The sequence below is a fragment of the Labeo rohita genome, chromosome 10 (assembly GCF_022985175.1).
Source record: "Labeo rohita strain BAU-BD-2019 chromosome 10, IGBB_LRoh.1.0, whole genome shotgun sequence".
Classification (NCBI taxonomy): Eukaryota; Metazoa; Chordata; class Actinopteri; order Cypriniformes; family Cyprinidae; genus Labeo; species Labeo rohita.
Genome location: NC_066878.1, coordinates 12,327,982 through 12,349,566, shown reverse-complemented (window position 1 = coordinate 12,349,566; position 21,585 = coordinate 12,327,982). Strand labels below are relative to the sequence as shown.

The 21,585-nt window shown below is 35.3% G+C and overlaps 2 protein-coding genes across 3 annotated transcripts; both read right to left on the bottom strand.

Annotated features, from left to right (window-relative positions):
• im:7136398 (schwannomin-interacting protein 1) lies at positions 1-10,446 on the bottom strand. Its single transcript, XM_051120229.1, has 7 exons — positions 10,065-10,446; positions 8,854-9,082; positions 5,636-5,766; positions 5,463-5,550; positions 5,253-5,366; positions 782-899; positions 1-597 (listed from the first exon to the last, which is right to left on the bottom strand). Exons 2-7 carry the CDS (start codon positions 9,049-9,051, stop codon positions 497-499), a joined length of 750 nt encoding a protein of 249 aa, XP_050976186.1. The 5' UTR covers positions 9,052-9,082; positions 10,065-10,446; the 3' UTR covers positions 1-496.
• Positions 10,447-11,926: 1,480 nt separating this feature from the next.
• Positions 11,927-20,015, bottom strand: LOC127172572 (uncharacterized). 2 transcript variants are annotated; one of them, XM_051121893.1, is made up of 8 exons: positions 19,601-20,015; positions 19,175-19,392; positions 18,778-18,916; positions 17,300-17,439; positions 16,954-17,006; positions 16,681-16,805; positions 12,671-12,988; positions 11,931-12,586 (listed from the first exon to the last, which is right to left on the bottom strand). In XM_051121893.1, the coding sequence occupies exons 2-8, from the start codon at positions 19,381-19,383 to the stop codon at positions 12,254-12,256; spliced, it is 1,317 nt and encodes a 438-aa protein (XP_050977850.1). In that variant the 5' UTR covers positions 19,384-19,392; positions 19,601-20,015; the 3' UTR covers positions 11,931-12,253. The 2 variants fall into 2 exon arrangements, with proteins under 2 accessions (XP_050977851.1, XP_050977850.1); XM_051121894.1 differs by having other exon boundaries at positions 11,927-12,586; positions 19,175-20,015.
• Between the last annotated feature and the right edge of the window lie 1,570 nt (positions 20,016-21,585).

Here is a 21,585-nt window from a genome sequence, read left to right as displayed (position 1 = left end):
TACTGTGAATATTTAGCACTGATATATACTTCATTCTCATATATAAGTTTGATACACAGGAAAGTTGTAAGGCACATTCATATGACAGACGGCAAAATGCACATGTTTATATTCTCATGACGATTACATATACTGTATTTCAATGGAATGCTTAAAGTAACTGATGATTAATACATCACAGTTATTGATCACGTATGGCTTCGACAGCAGCTTAATATATTCTCTATTGACGAAAGCAAAATTAAACCGTAAGTGACATATGAATCAGAGCCATTAGAGTTCGTTATAAGGCACTTTTTTTCCCACAATAAAACTTGTGACTATAATCAATGTGACTCACATTTCAACAAAAGTTTCTGTGAGAGCTACATTTCTTCAAGAATAAACAGGATATTCTGGCCTTTGTTAGTCCACAGGATGAGTAACAGTAAATTACTGCTTTCAGAAAGTGCCAACGTTAAACTGCAGCAATGCAGCGTTCCCAAACAAAGATCGTTTATAATGATGTCATATCCTGTACATCCAGGAGCAAAGCGTCTTGCTTGGTCCGAAGGTGGTCCCGTACTACGAGATGTTTCACCAGTTCTGAGCTCAAATCTAAAAGCATGAATCAAATTAGCGCATGAGTGAAAGTCGATGTCATTTTAAAAGCGCAGAAACATTTTGGAAAGAGTTTAAAGAAGCATGAAAATTGCAAGACATTTGTAAGTTGTATTATTGACTGAAAATGTTGTTGCTGCAGTTCAGTAACTGCAAATTGTATCATTGAGAAAAAAGATACCTTGAATGTCCTCATTTAGCGAGGCCCTGAGCGCATTCAGTTGCAGTAAAGAGCATGTCTGCAGATCACTAAGGCTAAGAATTTTCCTTCTTATGTTCATAGTACTATGGGTGGCTTGCTGAAAATAAAAGAAAAATATGCAAAAATAAATACCACAGAAATGACCACCAAAAAACACACTGAATCATGTTCAAAAAACATTGAAATCTTACACTCTTTTGCCTTCAAGGCACAAAGTACAACCGTAACATTCCAGAAGAAAAACCAAACAAACAGGTTTTTAATGATTCTGTAGAAACACTTATATATACAGTGGGTATAGAAAGTATTCAGACCCCCTTAAATTTTTCACTCTTTGCTATATTGCAGCCATTTGCTAAAATCATTTAAGTTCATTTTTTGTCCTCATTAATGTACACACAGCACCCCATATTGACAGAAAAACACAGAATTGTTGACATTTTTGCAGATTTATTAAAAAAGAAAAACTGAAATATCACATGGTCCTAAGTATTCAGACCCTTTGCTGTGACACTCATATATTTAACTCGGGTGCTGTCCATTTCTTCTGATCATCCTTGAGATGGTTCTACACCTTCATTTGAGTCCCGCTGTGTTTGATTATACTGATTGGACTTGATTAGGAAAGCCACACACCTGTCTATATAAGACCTTACAGCTCACAGTGCATGTCAGAGCAAATGAGAATCATGAGGTCAAAGGAACTGCCTGAAGAGCTCAGAGACAGAATTGTGGCAAGGCACAGATCTGGCCAAGGTTACAAAAAAATTCTGCTGCACTTAAGGTTCCTAAGAGCACAGTGGCCTCCATAATCCTTAAATGGAAGACGTTTGGGACGACTAGAACCCTTCCTAGAGCTGGCTGTCCGGCCAAACTGAGCTATTGGGGGAGAAGAGCCTTGGTGAGAGAGGTAAAGAAGAACCTAAAGATCACTCTGGCTGAGCTCCAGAGATGCAGTCGGGAGATGGGAGAAAGTTGTAGAAAGTCAACCATCACTGCAGCCCTCCACCAGTCGATGCTGTATGGCAGAGTGGCCCGACGGAAGCCTCTCCTCAGTGCAAGACACATGAAAGCCTGCATGGAGTTTGCTAAAAAACACCTGAAGGACTCCAAGATGGTGAGAAATAAGATTCTCTGGTCTGATGAGACCAAGATAGAACTTTTTGGCCTTAATTCTAAGCGGTATGTGTGGAGAAAACCAGGCACTGCTCATCACCTGTCCAATACAGTCCCAACAGTGAAGCATGGTGGTGGCAGCATCATGTTGTGGGGGTGTTTTTCAGCTGCAGGGACAGGACGACTGGTTGCAATCGAGAGAAAGATGAATGCGGCCAAGTACAGGGATATCCTGGACGAAAACCGTCTCCAGAGTGCTCAGGACCTCAGACTGGGCCGAAGGTTTACCTTCAAACAAGACAATAACCCTAAGCACACAGCTAAAATAACAAAGGAATGGCTTCACAACAACTCTGTGACTGTTCCTGAATGGTCCAGCCAGAGCCCTGACTTAAACCCAATTGAGCATCTCTGGAGAGACCTAAAAATGGCTGTCCACCAACGTTTACCATCCAACCTGACAGAACTGGAGAGGATCTGCAAGGAGGAATGGCAGAGGATCCCCAAATCCAGGTGTGAAAAACTTGTTGCATCTTTCCCAAAAAGACTCATGGCTGTATTAGATAAAAAGGGTGCTTCTACTAAATACTGAGCAAAGGGTCTGAATACTTAGGACCATGTGATATTTTAGTTTTTCTTTTTAATTACAATTATTGGCACCCCTAGAAATTCTTATTAAAAAAAAGAGTAAAATATCTCTGAAGTATACAGTAGTCAACATTTGAAGTGGATGAAAAAAAAAGTCTGTCAAAGTTGTCCTAAGACAAGAATGGTATATTGTTTTGATTTTAGGACAACTTTGATGAAAGGTTTTGATCCACTTCAAATGTTGACTACTATATTCCCATTTATATTTACATTTTTTAGCACACCAGGGTGACTAAGAGCACAAAATTGTCCAGCCATGACTTTCTGTTCCACAGGAATATAAATATAAGGAACACAAAGGCCAAATTCCTTCAATCATCAATCATCACAAAGAGTAAAACCAAAGTATATAGTTTTAATGTGCAGAACATGATTGCTAAGCTTCACAACATAGAAAGTGGCTGTAAGAAAAAAGATAAAGCATTGAAAACCACCATTTTTACAATCAGGACAATAATTCAGAAGTTCCAATCAATTAAAGATGTTACAAATCTCCCTGAAGCCACAGCTATATCACCCAAGACTGGTTGCCCACTGAAGCTAAGCAGGGCTGAGCCTGTATGGGAGACCTCCTGGTGTAGTGTGTTGGGCGCACTGGCTCCCTTGTACTGTGACTGCTGTCGCATCATCCAAGTGGGTGCCCATATGAATGTAAAAGCACTTTGGGTGTATCGTAATACACAATGAAAGTGCTGCATAATTGCCTCATTCATTGGAAGAGGATGTGCATCTATTGTCCTTATGCAAGTGGAGGAGAGTTTGAGTGGCCAAAGACCCTCCGAGGATCACAACTGGAGAAATGCAGAGATTAGTTGAGTCTTGGAGTCAGAAAGCCTAAAAATATATATCAAACAGCAAACGTGTTGTTTGGGAGGGTTTTAAGAAAAATCCTCCTCGCTCCAGCATATTCAGTTGTCAGACATGACTGGAACTGCAAACGAGACTGGCTTCTATGGTCAGATGAAACTAAAAAAAGAGATTTTTGGCAGCAAACCCACCAGATGGGTTTGGTGCAAACAGGGATAAAAACTACCCCATGCCCAACGTTAAATATACTGCAGGATCTTTAATTTTGTGGGCCTATTTTTCTGCTGGAGGTCCTGGACAGCTTGTTCAGATACAAAGCATCATGGATTCTATCAAATATAAACAGATACAAAATCTAAACCTGACTGCCTCTGTTATGAATTTTATAATGGACCATGTTTGGATCTTCCATCAAGACAATGATTCAAAACAAACATCAAAAAATGTGTCACTGACTCATCTGCCATGGTCATCCCAGTTCCGGACCTGAACCCTATAGTAAATGAGTGGGGTGAACTGAAGAGAAGAAGAACTAACATGGGAATCTGAAGGATCTGAAGAGTTTCTGTAAGAAGGAATGGCCTCTGAACCCTTGTCAGGTGTTCTCCAAACTCATCAGACATTATAGGAGAAACGGACGTTGCAGTAAACGGGTGCCAATAATTGTGGCCAAAGTGAACTAGAGAAAAAAAAAGAAAAGATTTTTCGCTAATTTCAATTGATTTATTTGTGATAGGTTATATTGATATATTTTTACTCCTTGTGATGGATGATTATGGGAATTTGGCCTTTGTGTTCCTCATATTTATATTCCTGTGGAACAGAAAGTTATATGTGGACACTTTATGCTTCTAGTCACCTGTGCTTAAAAAATGTAAAGATGAATGGGAATATACTTCAGAGATATTTTACTCATAAGAATTTCCAGGGGTGCCAATAATTGTGGCCAACATGCATTGGAGAAAAAACATCTATTTCATTATGAGATTTTCCACCCACTTTCAATTGTTTTCCTTCAATGAAAAGTCAGAATTTTGTGATTTTTTTTTTAAATGAAAGATCAAAAGGATAAACAATGCAGATTTATTTTTACAGCCACTTTTGCTCATATTTACCAAGGGTGCCAATATTAGTGGATGGGAACGTTAGATTTAGAATTTTCTATTCATCAAAAATGTATCATGGCTGAAACTGTTTTCAACATTGATAATAATAGGACATATACATTGAGCACCAAATCAGCATATTAGAATAAAGGATCATGTGACACTGAAGACTGGAGTAATGATGCTGAAAATTGTTCCAGGAATAAATTACATTACAACAGAATTTCAAAAAAATGCATTAAAATGCAAAACTGTTATTTGTAATTCTAAAAATATTCCACAATTTTACTGTAATTTTGATCAAATAAATACAGACCTGATGAGTATAAGATACCTTTTCTTTAACATTTTACAGATATACAATTTGATGCTTTAAAATAAAGTTTGTAATGTTGTGAATCATCCAAGAGCTGGGTGGTTTAGGTCATTACAGAAACTTTTTTTGAACTCCCTGTGGAGAAAATGAAAGGGAAAAAAAAAACGGAAACAAGTCGGCTATTCCGTCATCATTTACTCACCCATATGTGATCCTGTGTAATTTTATTCTTTGGAACACAAAAGTAGATATCTTGAATGACACTTTTATGGTGTTTCTGAATTCATTTTGAAGCTTAAAAGCTTCAGTCCCCATTTCAAGTTCTGCTTTTTTTTTTTTCAACTGCATGTATAAACCACCCAACGCATTCTCCTTTTGTGTTCCTTGGAAGAAAGACAGTCATGGAAGAAAGACAGTCATGCAAGACTGTTGAGTGAATGTCTTTGAAACCTCTCACCTCTTTCTCCTTTTGTTCGGCCCATAGCTTGTCTCTGAGAGCCCTGAGTGCTGCTTTTACTTCCTGTTTTAGTCCCCGAGAGCAACTCCCATGTACCTCTGCCTCACATGAGCTCTGAGGATGACAAAAACCTAATGCATTTTGCAATCTCATAAATCATGACCTGAGACACAGCTCAGGGAAACTACTATCACGACTCTCTGCACCCACCTCTTTGCTAGACGCTCCTTCGTCATCCTCCTCTTCACTCTCACTGTTGTTGATGAAACACAGCTGAAGATTTTTAGGGCTATTAAACCTGAAAGATGGAAACACACAGCGTACATTGAACAGAACATCAGAACAAAGTATCTTAAGATCATGAACCTGCACATGCAGAATACCGTGACGTTATGACAGGGACACGGCAGGGACTGTAGTCGTTCTCATCCGCCCATGGCTCCCGGTGGAGTGAATGGTGTTTTGACTCTTTCCAACTTCCAAGTATTCTGTCTCGCTCTGATAAACCCAGACTCTGAAAAATAAGGGGGTCTTTACTATATTTTGAATGTTTAAAAATAAATATTATAATGAATAAATATATATATGGGGCATTCTACAGAATTGGTGTAAACTATAAATCTTAGATGTTTACTAAGATCCTTCTATTAACTATTGAAACACATAATAATATTTCAAATATCAGTAAGCTTAATATTTAAAAAAAAAAAATAATTTATTTGGTACTTTCAATTGGGAGGTGGCTGTCCCGAACCCTAACCCCTAAATTTCAACTTATGAAAATGACATTGAAATATTTTTTGCATTTTATTCCATGTTCAGAACTGTGCTAGCAAACCATGTGCTGATTAGCATCTTTGAGCCAGGTTTAAAAGTATTTAAAATTGTCACTACAGAAACAGTCACGACTAAAACATTTGGTGGAATTTTGGTAGTGACATCATTGTTTTTTTTGGGATTTTATTTCATAAAATGTAGTTTTTATATGTGTACAACTGTTCAGAACTGTGCTTTTGAAGCTAGCTCAAAGATGCTAATCAGCACATGATGTCACTGAAGTTTTGGTAGTGACATCATTGTTTTTTTTGGGTGTAGCTAACCATGTGCTGATTAGCATCTTTCAGGTAGGTTCAAAAGTATCTAAAATTGTTTCGGTAGTGACATCATTGTTTTTTTGGGGTGTTATTCCATACATTTTATTTTTTATGTGTGTACAACTGTTCAGAAATGTACTAGTTAACCATGTGCTGATTAGCATCTTTGAGCCAGGTTTAAAAAAATATAAAATTGTCATTATCGAAACAGTCACAGCCGAAACATTTGGTGAAGTTTCGGCAGAGACATCATTGTTTTGGGGGGTTTTATTTTATAAAATTTAGTTTTTATATGTGTACAACTGTTCAGAACTGTGCTTTTGAACCTAGCTCAAAGATGCTAATCAGCACATGGTTAGCTACCATGTGCTGATTAGCATCTTTCAGGTAGGTTCAAAAGTATCTAAAATTGTCACTACAGAAACAGTCACAACCCTAAAGATTTTGTGAAGTTTCGGTAGTGACATCGTTTTTTTGGGGTGTTATTCCATAAATTTTATTTTTTATGTGTGTACAACTCTTCAGAACTGTGCTAGCAAACCATGTGCTGATTAGCATCTTTGAGCCAGGTTTAAAAGTATTTAAAATTGTCACTACAGAAACAGTCACAACTAAAACATTTGGTAAAGTTTCGATAGTGACATCATTGTTTTTTGGGAATTTTATTTCATAAAATGTAGTTTTTATATGTGTACAACTGTTCAGAACTGTGTTTTTGAACCTAGCTCAAAGATGCTAATCAGCACATGATGTTACTGAAGTTTTGGTAGTGACATCATTGTTTTTTGGGAGTCATTCCATAACATTTAGTTTTTATATGTCTACAACTGGTCAGAACTGTGCTAGCTAACCATGTGCTGATTAGCATCCTTAAGCTGGGCCCAAAAGTATCTAAAATTGTCACTACCATAACAGTCATGACCAAAATATTTAGTGTGACAAAATTTTAGTAGTGACAACATTGTTTTTTGGGTGTTATTCCATAAAATTTAGATTTTATGTATATACAGCTGTTCAGAACTGTGCTAGCAAACCATGTGCTGATTAGCATCTTTGAGCCAGGATCAAAAGTATCTGAAATTGTCACTACAGAAACAGTCACGACTAAAACATTTGGTGAAGTTTTGGTAGTGACATCATTGTTTTTTGCTGTTTTATTTAATAAAAATTTAGTTTTTACATTTGTACAGCTGTTCAGAACTGTGATTTTCAACAGAACTGTGATTTTGAACCTAGCTCAAGGATGCTAATCAGCACATGGTTAGCTACCATGTGCTGATTAGCATTTTTCAGGTAGGTTCAAAAGTATCTAAAATTGTCACTACAGAAACAGTCACAACCGAAAGATTTTGTGAAGTTTTGGTAGTGACATCATTGTTTTTTTGGGATGTTATTCCACACATTTTATTTTTTATGTGTGTACAACTGTTCAGAAATGTACTAGTTAACCATGTGCTGATTAGCATCTTTGAGCCATATTCAAAAGAATATAAAATTGTCACTACCGAAACAGTCACAACCGAAACATTTTGTGAAGTTTTGGTAGTGACATCATTGTTTTGGGGGGGGTTTATTTTATAACATTTAGTTTTTACATGTGTGCAACTGTTCAGAACTGTGCTTTTGAACCTAGCTCAAAGATGCTAATCAGCACATGGCTAGCTACCATGTGCTGATTAGCATCTTTCAGGTAGGTTCAAAAGTATCTAAAATTGTCACTACCAAAACAGTCACAACCAAAAGATTTTGTGAAGTTTCGGTAGTGACATCGTTTTTTGGGGTGTTATTCCATAATTTTATTTTTTATGTGTGTACAACTCTTCAGAACTGTGCTAGTTAACCATGTGCTGATTAGCATTTTTGAGCTAGGTTTGAAAGTATCGAAAATTGTCACTACCGAAACAGTCATGACCAAAACATGTCATCATTGTTTCTGTAGTGACAAAAGGGAACACATAATTCTATATGTGGGGAAAATTTTAGTACAGTTATGCAAATTTTTTGTAGTGTTTAGTATGTGATTTAAAATTCTGTAATGTGATGTGGTCTCTACCAAAACATTACTGTCACTATTGAAAATGTGCTGCCACGTCCAAAACATGGGATGTTTTGACAAAAATAAAGTATATTGAATTATCAACTAAGATGTGAAGATGTGAACTAAGTTTGAAATCTGTATGATCAACTTTTTGCTTTTCACAAAAAAAAAAAAGGATTTAAAATACAACATATCATAAATCACACTTGAAATATTGTTACAATTGTAACTGTTATTGTTTTCCCTCCGAAAACTTTTTAATAAAATAGCAAAAAATATATTTTCAAGCTAAATGTACGCAAAATCTTAATCAGTCAATATAACCCTTCTAATTCAATTATTATTACTGTGTTTCGGTAGTGACAAATTTGGAGAGAGGACAAATATTTTTCTCAACATGTTTTCAACTCTGACTTTGCACCAATTCTGTAGAATGGCCTATATATGTAAAGTCCTGATAAAATGTTACCTCTGCTTTTTTTCTTCTTTCCTCTTCCTGCCTTTCTAGCTCTGCAATTCGCAAACTTAAATCCTCCCATTGCATGATGGGTAGATCACAGTCGTCCAGGGGGGAGTGCTCACTCTCCTGTTTGATCCCTTGGCCAGAGGGTGAGGGGTCATCAGCGGTCCTCTCATAATGCCTGTCGCTGTCGGGATTCTCCTCCATCCGTTGGAGAGTAATGCTAGTCCAGCATAGGCTACATGTAAAAAAAAAAAAAAATAATAATAATAAAAAAAAAAAAAAAATATATATATATATATATATAAAGATGTAAAATAATTTCTAAAAATGTTCCAAATTTTACAGCTAAACAAAAATGATTTTTGAAGCACATTTCTTAAAGATTCTGTTAGAATGGTTTTGAAAGGATTCTTTGATGAATAGAAAGTTTAAAATAACAGCGTTTATTTGAAATAGAAATATTTTGTAACATTACGAATGACTTAAGAGTCACTTTTGAGCAATTTAATGCATCTTTGCTGAATAAAAGTATAAACTTCTTTAAATGACCCAATGGACCCCAAACTTTTTAAACAGTAGAGTATATAGGGATGTAGTTACGCCTTGAAAAAGCAAGAGTTGACAGTTTTATAGCGAATTTAGCAATCAAACTGGGCATATTTCCTAACAAAGTTAGGAGAATTTGGAAACTGCTGGGAACAAGTCAAAAGTCAAGTCAAAAGACTTCTCTTGGAGAGAAAAACACATTCACCACATTTTTGTTTCTGTATACAGACATAAATATAGACTGCACAAGAAAATGCCCGTAGTAACAGTAAAAGTTGGAACCTATTTTTCACAGTTAACGTCATTGTTTACATGCTCATAAGGTACAAAATAAAATGAAAATGACCCTTCAAATAAGACACTAGGGCATTTAATTTCATTCCAGACCTTTAAAGAAAGCCGTGCCACATTAAAATTCCTGTTTTCAAAGAAAACAAGTCCAGCACCCTCAGTCACAGTAAAATGAAGTAGCGTTTCTGTTTGCCTCATGACGCATGACTAATACGTTCATCTTTAAAAAGAATCCACCACACCAAAATGTTTTTTATATTAATCATAAACTTTACACTCAATTTTAAAAGTGACAAAGTTAGAACGTATCGTCACTGAGTCCCTCCGGTTCCTGTTTTCTTGTCTATAAGGAGTAGCCTGCATGACATGGATTCACTCACCTTTTATCGGAAAACTGATGTTGACATCGCGACTGTCAGCTAAAAGTCAATGTATTTAGACATTTCACGCTGTTTAATGAATTATTTCTCACTACTTCAATCCTTCCTCTGCTGAAGAGGAAACACCCCTCTGGCTTTCCCTTTCCTCCCGCCCTCCGTCCGTGTTTCTTCTTGTATGTTTTCTTAAACTGCAAGTTTACGGCGACTTTTTTTTTTTATCGATGTCGATCTTCTGAACTCGTGGAGTCAGTTGCTGCTGTTAAAGTTTGAATTGCGCTTGAATGTTTTGTATATAGTGTTATAGTGACAGCTGGAAGTGCAGATAAGACTGTTTGGGAAGGGTTGAGAAAGTAGGTGTCCGATTTCACATGTTGGGAGACGAAGACTGCGAGCAGATGGGAAAGTCTGCGGGACTGTGGCGTGTTGTTCACACTGCTGATGAAACCCGTGATGCAATGCTTCAATAATGTAGAAAATCACATCCCCTTAAACCCTAACATAAACTTCACATCGCATCTCTGTGTAAATATTTGAATTTTTCTGGAGGAGCTCGAGATTGCTTGATTTGACTTGAGGTAAGACGCAGTTTGAAAATGCAATTAAATATTTTAAATATTTATCAACACAATTACTCACTAGAATGAAGACGGAAAACGTTTGAAAAAAAAATTACTTTATTTTTGCAGCATTATACAGTAAAAAAAAAAAGAAAAAATTATTATTAATATTAAACATGTAGGTCTTTAAAATAGTAAAAAAAAAAAAAAAAAAAAAAAAAAATAGTAAATACTATCTTCTAAAGAACAAACATGTTATTGCATGATTGCATGTTTTAAGTGCATTAAAAAAAGATATTGCTAAAATATATATGGGAACATTTTTTTCTAGGAATGTTTTGCATTTTAATGAGACCCATTCCTTTTTTTACAATCTGGACAGTTTCCTAGACAGAAAATAAGGAGTGTTATGTCACTGACCCATTTACATACATATATGTATATGTAGGCCATATTGGTCATTGATACAAAAATCATAACACATAATAATATTTATTTGACGAACATGTGTGAATGTTTAAATTAAATTTTCAGTCATTATGTTTAAATTAAACTTCACTCAGTTCTAATATTTTATTTTTATTTGTTATGCGAATAAATGAAAAATATAAATAATATTTGTATTAGAGTCTCTCTATATCTATACCTATCCATCTATCTATCGATCTATAATAAAATATAAATTATTTTTATTTGTTATGCCAATAAATGAAAAAAATATAAGTATTTATATTATAAAATATTTATATTATATAAAGTTAAAATAAAAATAGATTACAATACAAATGTACATTTTAATTTTTACATTTTAATTTATTTTTAATTAATTGTGTATATATATATTTGAATATATGTAATCTGAGGGTGCAAAAAAATCAAAATACTGAGAAAATCACCTTTAGAGTTGTCCAAATGAAGCTCTTACTAATGCATATTACTAATCAAAAATTAAGTTTTGATATATTTACAGTATATATATATATATATATATAATATTTTATTTGTTATGCAATAAAAAATAGATCCAATTGCTAATATCTATCTATCTATCTGTCTATCTATCTATCTATCTATCTATAAAACTTTGATCTCTAAAAATATTTTTTTTAATCATTAAGAGTTTAAGAGGTATTATTAAGAGTTATTAAGAGTTTATTTATATCTACATATATAGTTATATATAAATTATATTATATATTATGTAGTTATATATATATATATACATTTCTTTAATATATTAATTTCTGCTGATAAATGAAAAAATATATTAAAAATGAAAAGATTAAAATGCAAATCTTGACATATCGATATATATATATATATATATATATATATATATAAACTTTGATCTCTAATTTAATTATTAATAGTTTAAGAGGTATTATTAAGAGTTTATCTATCTATCTATCTATCTATATAGTTATATATACATTTTATTGTGTTTTATATATATAATTTCTTATGCTAACAAATGAAAAAATTAAATATCTATCTGTCTATCTTTCTCTCTATACATATATTATATATATTTGATCTCTAAAAATGTATGTTCTTCATTCACCATTTCTACAGATTTTCTTTTCCTAAAAAAAGAAAGCAAAACAGTATCAATCTCCTCAGACTGCAGCTAAACTAATCAGTCTGTTCTGTTGGAGCTTCCAAAAGCTCCCACTGTGTGGCATCAATGAGCCTATAGTTGATCTGTCTGTATTTCTGTGGGTCTTTCTGCCTCTGTATGCTAACCTCTTTAAACAGACTCTCTAACACTGGCTGAGGGGGTGTGAATCGGCCCACCCTGGCCAGATCCAGGTAATAATCCCACTGATCGTTTTCCAAATTGAGCAGGTGCTTCATCTGCACACCCGTGTCTTGTTTCCGTTGGACCTCTCTCTGCACCTCCTTCTCCATCTCTTCCTGAGTGGGTAGCTCTACTGAGCCCTCCAGGACAGCAAGAGCAAACTTAACCTATGGATAAAAACAACAACATTAGAGTGAGAATCAATCACGCTCAGTATTCAAACTGTATTTAGTTGTTTCATCTCTGCTCACCTGACAGTCAAAATGTATGAAAGGGCAAATAATTTTGCAAATTCCAATAAAGAAAATTGAAGGGAAGCCAGGGGGCAGCAAGTACTTGTAGAGTGGAGTCACAAAAAGATCCTGTACATCAAGTCCCAGGTCTGATGGACAAAGGAAAGGGAAGTTGAAATTGTATCCTGTACAGAACAGAAGAACATCAGCCTGGGTCACTGATCCGTCCTGGAACTGTAAAGATCCGTCCTCCAAAACCCCAACAACAGCGCTAGCCTGCCGGATACCCAGAGGTGGGGGTAAGGATATGGTTGGTCTGTTATGACTTAGAATCACCTAGAATGAGAAAAACATTTGTGGATGAGAAGAGAGCAGCCCTACCACTGAGAGGGACAGGATAAACAACACCAAAGTTTATTTAAAGGGATATGGCAATAGCATTTCTGTTATTACTTATTCACTCTAAGTTTGTTCCAAACCCATACTTTTTTCTTTTGTGAAACTCAAAAGGAGAATGTTCACCTTTTCAATGCAATAAAATGGATGGGCAGGAAGGTTTAAAGTCATAATGAAATGGAAGTTAGCAGCAGATCTTTACTTCCATATTGTGACGTTCATCTGAGTGTAACACAATATTGAAAAAAAAAGTAGGGCAGAGATTTTCGTCTTATCGGTTGTTGATTGTTTTTAGAGATATGTGTTGCACTCAAAAGTGGAGGCAGATGAACGTGAGCTTGCAGGCGTGGGATTTAAGCAGATTAAATTATTGTAGAAATCCAGAATGCATCCAGTTATGACATTCTCATTAAAAATTCATTGAAAAAAAAAATACGCACAGATAAACTGTTCACGATAAGACCTATAATATGCATTATAGATAGATGGATAAGATAGATATAGATAGCTTGAATTTTCTAATTTTCACTTCATGTCAACATTAATTATGGGTCTGTTACACTTCTACAACTTCAGAAGACCTTGAACTAGCGTTATTATAGTTACCTAAAATAAAAACCATAAAACACTTTTTTTTAATATTTGAGACTAAAAAAAACACATTAATTTAAATAAAAACATTAAAAAACTAAAATTGTTTTTATTTCAGCTAGTTTCCAAAGCAACATTTCTCATTTTTATTTAGTTTAACTTAAAGTAAGAAAATACAACTGAAATAACAGGTCATAAAAATTAGGGCTGGGTTTTGACACAAATTCCAAGATTCGGATTCACAAGCTTGTGATTCCATTCAATATCAGTATTTTTTGGATATATGTGACCCTGGACTACAAAGCCAGTGATAAGTAGCACAGGTATATTTGTAGCAATAGCCAACAATACATTGTATTGGTCAGAATTATCAATTTTTCTTTTATGCCAAAAACCATTAGGATATTAAGTAAAGATCATGTTCCATGTTCCATGACCCAAATTTTCTACTGTAAATATATAAAAAGCTTATTTTTGTTTAGTAATATGCCTGGCTAAGAACTTCATTTGGACAACTTTAAAGGCGATTTTCTTAATATTTAGATTTTTTTGCACTCTCAGATTAGACTTTTAAATAATTGTATCTCGGCTAAATGTTGCTATCTTAACAAACCACATATAATTGGAAAACTTATTTATTCAGCTTTCAGATGATGTATAAATTTCAATTTTTTAAAAAAAATGTACCCTTATGACTGGTTTTGTGGTCCAGGGTCACAAAATATCAGGTGCAGTACATGGCAAATTTTCTCAAGGAAAAAAATCTTTTAACTAATGCTGTAAAATATACATGAGTGTCAGTCAGTATCACATTACTGTAATATTGAAGGTTAAAATTTACTGATTTGTATACAAACACTTAAATTACACCCAATTAAGTTTTTATAATAATAAAAGTACAATTACATACTTTATATTAATAATCCAATTTGTTTTTTTCTTTTTAAATATAAACATTTAAATGGCTTGCAGAAAAACTTGACAGATTTAAACAAACATAAATTAAACACTGAAGAACAAAAATTATAATGAACACGTTATATGGCGCATACATTTAGCATAATGCTCCACTCTAGAGTTCATTTTTCTAGCTGACTTATGGTCACTGGATATGTTTTTTCTGAGGTAAATCTGACGTTACGTGACATTGTTTACAAGCTGTTATACTGACGTCTTTGCACGGTTGAAACACTGATTAAGTGATTACATGAGACAGGATACGGATTTTGGTAAAGTTGTACTCTTTCTTTTAACATACCTTCGGATGTCCATTCATGTTTATTTGTGCTGAAACTCTGAAACTAGTATTAAAGTGGAGGAGATGATCAGTTTACATGCGTTTCACATTGCTGATTCTCTCAAAATGAAGCAGCGATCTGTCGTTCCACATTAAACGCCGCCAAAATGGCATTTATTGTTTGAATACTATAAAATCAACAGAATTTGAAATCTGAGACTTTGTTTCATAATAAAAGTAATGAAGCACAAAGCTTATTGCGATTTATTGGATGGGAGGTGGGCTAAAATGTTCCGTTCATAAATTGCAAACAGGCTAAACTTATCGATTCTTGGGATTTAAAAAAATCAATTTCGTTTCATAAAAATGAGAATTGTTTAAAATAAAGAAGTCTGTATTTTTTACCCAGCCAATAATCCAATAAAAACTTGAACTAAAATAAAAATTGGAAATATAAAAATTAGGGCTGTCAGCTTAATGCGTTAACTTAATTAATTAGTTATGAAAAAATAATCTTAATTAAAATATTTTAACGCAGTTAGCCCCGCCCCCAGACCTGTACGTCATCTTATATTTCATATAGTTGACTGCTGACAAATATGATGCAGGGCAGCAACTCCATAAATGCAGTTATGCCCTAAAAATCAAGCTGTTGGTGGAAAAAAGGCCCCTGTATGTGTTTTGTCTCACATTTATATATATATCACATATTACACGATATCACCCGGGCAGCAATATGACACGAGTGCTGATTTTGTCCCGATCAATCACAAGCTTAAATGTGATTTTATGCAACAGTTCAGCAAATAAGAAGTTGATATTGTGTTATATTTTAAACACAATATTATGTGCATTTGCTCAATTTTCCAGAGAACATACTACCTTTGAAGCCATAGCAGAATTGTTGCGTGTCTCCGAGCAACACAGCAGTGTTTAGTTTTTGAATGAGTCCGCATTTTGAACGAATCATGTGAATCAATGATTCAAAAGCCCTTTCATATAGCTAAACCATTTGCAAATTGAATCGAATGAATGACTTGAGATAAAGACATTCACCACCATCTGCTGTCAGATTTAGTTTCTTATTTAGAGTATCATTTCATAAAAAAAAAATAATAATAGTAATAATACAAATAAAAACATTAAAGAGAGTTCACCCAAAAAAAAATTAATTAATTAAGTCATCATTTACTTGCCCTCATGTCGTTTCAAACCTTTCTTTTGTGGAGCATAAACAAAACATACTGAGATGTTTCTCAAATTATCTTCTCTTATGTTCCATATTTTACATTAGACCGTTGCAGCCTAAATGCTTGTGTGTAATAAATTTTATATTGAATCAAATCAAATATTTTTTCTAAAGCTACAATTTGTAATGTCCACTTGATACTTTCTCATTTACCACAAAAATAGCTTTAAATAATCTTTTCAGAGTCAAATTTAGTTTGCGATTAATTAGATTAATTAATCGATGCATCATGTAATTAATTAGATTAAATAGTTTTAAATTGACTGACAGCCCTAATAAAAATTCAACCAAATGAATAAAATATGAATAAAACCTACAATAGCATATCAAGGATACTAAGACTTCACTACTTTGAATATTGCACACTACTTTAACAGTGTTCATCACCATTCCGAGCAGCACGTACTAACATCTCCGGCTCTGGAGCAACATGAAGGGTGAGTAAATAATGATAGATTTTTGCTTTCAGGTGACCAACCCTTTAATTTACAAGCAAACAAAGCTCTGGCATTTAAAATGGTATGTGACACTGTAAAAAGAAGCTAAGCCACAAACCTGAGCATTAACTTTGGCTAACTCAATGGAAATATCCACACCGGATGCTCTGGCCCCCAAGACCACGACGGACTTGTTGGCGAAGGGCTCTGGATAGCGGTACGCGTGACTGTGTAAGACTTTCCCTGCAAAACAGCAAAGGAAGAAGGCAAAGATAAATGCAAGAAGATGAGAGACAGAGAGATAAAAGGGGAGATGCAGGGGTGTAATGAGACTAATGGTTGGGGCTTTCAGGGTTATGCATTTGTAGTGATCACTGATCATTTGTTGTACCTTTAAAATGCTCTATTCCAGGAATGTAGGGCAGGTGGGGGTCGGAGTAATGCCTGCAGAAAGAGGAAGGAAATATGAGTCAGCGCTGAGACGCTAAAGGGCTCCTGTGGTCTTCTGAATTCCCTCACAGAAATGCCACATGAATGCATAACATAATACCCATTCGCGAGAATTCAGCCAGATAAAAGCCTTTGGGTATATTATGGGGTAAATGAACATGCCACTATTTGAATAATGCTATGCATTTAGAACATCACCGCCAAGCTGCAATCGGAGATTAGATGCACTTGTGTCCATTTGAGCATGTCTGGGAGATAAAAGGACTCTTTAAGATGGCATCCCTCACCCGTTGCAGATGAACACCGAGTCGAACGTCTGCGTCTTCTGATCTCCACATGTGCTGCGCGAAATTACCTCCCACGTCACAGCTCCCCCCGTCTCCGTCTCCATGGAGACGGGCTTCACCTTTTCCACCACGGTGTTGAACTGTGAGGGACAAAGCGGTCTGTCATAAGCAATATTCTTGCTTCCGTTGGTAAGAAAAATACTTGGGAACACTGAGAACATTTCTAGTGTTCAAGTCTAAAAACACACTCGATGCGTCCTTCGATTTTGTGCTGACATTGATGCCTTTGACAAGCAGGGGTCAGTGACCCCTACACGCCTGATCAAAGAGGCAATCCATAACGATCTCAACGTTCCGGCACAGAAATTACAGATTTACTGAGTGAAGCATTGCTTTCTCAGACTTAAAATAAACAGACACATGCCAAATAGTATTTGTCGCATGATGAATTATGCATAATGTCAGTCACATGTCAAAATGTGTGAAGACACGTCAATATTCATTTTGTTACTACTTCTCATACATGCACAATTTCCAATAACCTCAGTTTCCCTCATTATTATGGAATTTTCTGCTTCAATTCTCATATCTAGACATATTATGTTTAGGTTTTACAAAATATACGGTCACAGGGATAGTGATGGACTGGTTTTTAACAACAGTTTACCCTGTATGGTGTGTCCTGCTTTAGACTTTAATAAATGTAAATGTAAAAACCTGCGGTGTCAATCCACATTTCTTTAGCCAAAAATGTCAATTTGCTTTAAATTTTCTCACCCTCAGGCCATCTAAGATTAACTTGTTTCTTCATTGGAACAGATTTGGAAAAAATAAATAAATTAGCATTACATCACTTGCTCACAAATGGATCCTATGCAGTGAATGGGTGCCGTCAGAATAAGGGTCCAAACAGCTGATAAAAACATCACAATAACCCACAAGTAATCCACATGACTTCAGTTAATTGATTAATGTCTTGTCAATTAATGTCAAAGCAAAAAGCTGAGTGTTTGTAATAAATAAGGCGTTTTAACTTTAAAATGCCGCTTCTGGCTAAAATACATATCCATAATTTATAATAATGCGTCTTCCAGAGAAAAAGTCCATTGCCCGTTGTCTTCTCACATCATAATCTACTAACATGCATGTGAACTGAGCTTGATTTGTGCATATTTCTCTCCTAATTCAGACCGGCAACTTTTCACTGCAATATTATAGATGGAGGACTCTTATTTCAGCAAGAAGCAATGATTTGAAGTTAAAAACTTCTTAATGTTTGACTTTTGCTTGTGGATTATATTAATGCTTTTATCAGCTGGACTCGTCATTCTGACGGCACCCATTCACAGCAAAGGCTCCACTGATGAAGTGAAGTAATGCTAAATTCCTCCAAATCTGTTCAGCCAATTTGATTTTTCAAGTTTTCTATTCTTATAAGTTTCATTATAGACAGGATTTACAATAAGACAAACACATACCTTGATATGACGAGCAATATCATATCTCTGACAATATTTTTCCAAATACTGCTGAACTGATGAATGGTGCATAAAAGAAGGCAGGCGGTCATCAAAAGGAAAATCAGGGAACATCATAATCTCCTTAGGCAAATTGGTCCTTAAAAACAGATATTAGATTTTATCAAAAAGTTGTACAAAAATACAAATAATAATAATAATAATAAAATAAATGTCAAAATAAACATCTTAAACCTGTTTGGGTCAGGTCTATTTGCCAGTTTTAATGTGGTTTGGGGTTACTTCAGCTTGTCAATCAAGATCAGACCAGCCAGACTAGTCTAAACCAGTCTGAAAGTCATAAAACCACCTTAGGCAGGTTTAAAGTGTTTTTTATTCTCAACTTTTAGCTCCCTACCTGAGGTCTCTATACATACTGCTCTGGACAGGATACCCATTCTCATATTTGCCCACTCGTTCCTCATAGTACCACGTCCCACCCAAATGATCTGTCATTTCATAAATCACGGGTGGATCAAATGCCTCGAGCCTGGACAGAATGTGTCGAGCTGCGCAAAGCCCCGCCGGCCCGGCTCCTATCACAGCTACACGGGCTCTCCGCTCCATTCTCCAGAGCTAAAAGAAAAATGAACCCGATACAGAAATAAACAATAAATAAAGTTTCAGAGTGAAAAAGCAAAAGTATTTTCCATTCCAAAATTGTATAATTCCTCGTCGTTTATGTAAATAAAACATGTTTTTATTTTCCTGACGAATGTGCGCGTGCGCACTGTCGTTCTTTATCAGCATAGCAGCAGGTCTCATATGAGTCAGAAGCAATTACCTGTTCTGGATCGGAAAACTCACCGCCGGTAATCACTCACACACACTACACACAAAGCTGTTTACCGCGGAGATTTAGCGAGCATAATCCCCCATTTTGAAGGCCTTTCGAAAAGAAATGCTTGGTCACCACAACAGTTGAATAATGTGTCACTAATGTGAACTTCGGTCATGTCTTTGAGTCAGCTGCCTCCAATCAATGTGGATTTCTCCTCTGTTGTTTGCTCTGGGACGACTGCATTGGCTGAAAGGAAAATCTTCCGGCAAGCTCACTTTATAACTGTCAGTTCTTATCAGTAACGAGACACACACTCTCACTGTATACGCCACTGCCAATTCTTTAAAAGTTTCACGATACCAACACCGTTCCCAACACATTTCCCCTGTTTCTGTTCCTCAGAAATGATCTGACTGGCTGTAAAGGGGGGCGGATGATATAAACGCGTGCGACGAATTCAAAATAAAGGCTCAAACCGACTCGCAGTCAGTCATTACTTTAACTACTTCGTGTAAAATCATGATAAAACCGGAGATGTTCAAATCTTTTAAACTAAGTGAGAGCTTACTTTACGTACAGAGTAACAATCAGTTTACTCTTAGGTATGTAGTTGTTTACTTGACATCACATTGGTGCAAGACGTCACTTTTTTCAATTTACTAGACATAAAGGCATGGCTAGGCCCTTTTTACTGGCCAAGAGTCCTGGTAAAATATTCCTGATTGATAAATCTGTCTGACAAAGCAATGGACTGAATACCGTATAGTGACTTAAGAATAATTTCCCCTTATAATATTTTGTGAATGAAACACGCTTGAACTAAAAAGTGGAAAATGGCTTTCCCTAAGCAAATTCCGTATGAATGTACTTTAGCATTCATAATACTAATTTCTTTACTTTATATTAAAAGTTCTCCTTCTTGTAGGCTGCTATTATTATTGAATTGGATAATGTAAGACAAGCACTGAGTGGAGCAGAAAACCTTAAGGCTGAAGTACTGAGAATTGATGTTATATTACATAGGAAATCACCATAAAGATTATATTTAAGTTAATTATATTTAATTAAGTTTAAATTGCATGATTATAATTATGCATAATTCACTGCAGGCAGTTTGAGTAGCCTCTATTGAGCCTATGTTATACAAGGCCTTTAAAAAGCCCATGAACCTATATCTACATTTACTAATTGTTAATATTGAGATTAACTGTCTGAAACGTTACTGGCTATAAATTATAGTAAGAAAGTTAAAGATACCACATAAGTCTGTAGTTTTGTACATCTATATACTTTGTGGATTATCTTTTCCATCAAGAACAGAGTGCTTCTATTTTCTGCCTCTAAATACCATCCTGTTTTCCCCCCCGAAAGTTATGCCTTTGACTCGAGTAAACTTGGAGTTTACTGACATTTATCAGGCTCACTGATCCGATGGTGGCATTTTATCAGAGCTTCTCTGGTCTGAATGTCTACAGAGCAGGATGGACACAGATAAAGACGATGAGCTTCATTCTGCAGATCACTGATAGGGTTATACTAGAGGACATTTACTAACTTAAAACTGTTTGCTGCACAATTATGGTGCATGAATGATTCATGTCAAATAGCTGGGTCAAAATGGATGAGATTAGAAACTTATACACCAGTCTACGCTTATGCTGTATAGGCTCCAAGGCCATTTAGATTTGAAGCTGAACAAAGGTCTTATGGGTTTGATATGAAATGAGGGTGAGTGATTAATGATAGAATTTTAATTTTTGGGTGAACTATCCCTTTAAGCCCTGCTATTTTCTTACAGTCGACTGCTCACATTCAGACCTGCCCCTATCAAATCAGCAATTTAAGGATTAAACCAAGACCCTGCTCTACATTTTTACATCTTTTCCGATTGGCTGACTTCACACAATTTTCAGAAGTATTTGTTTTCTATATGTTGAAATGTCCCGTTTTCCCTACAACCGTTTGTAGAGATTGAATGCCACGCTTAA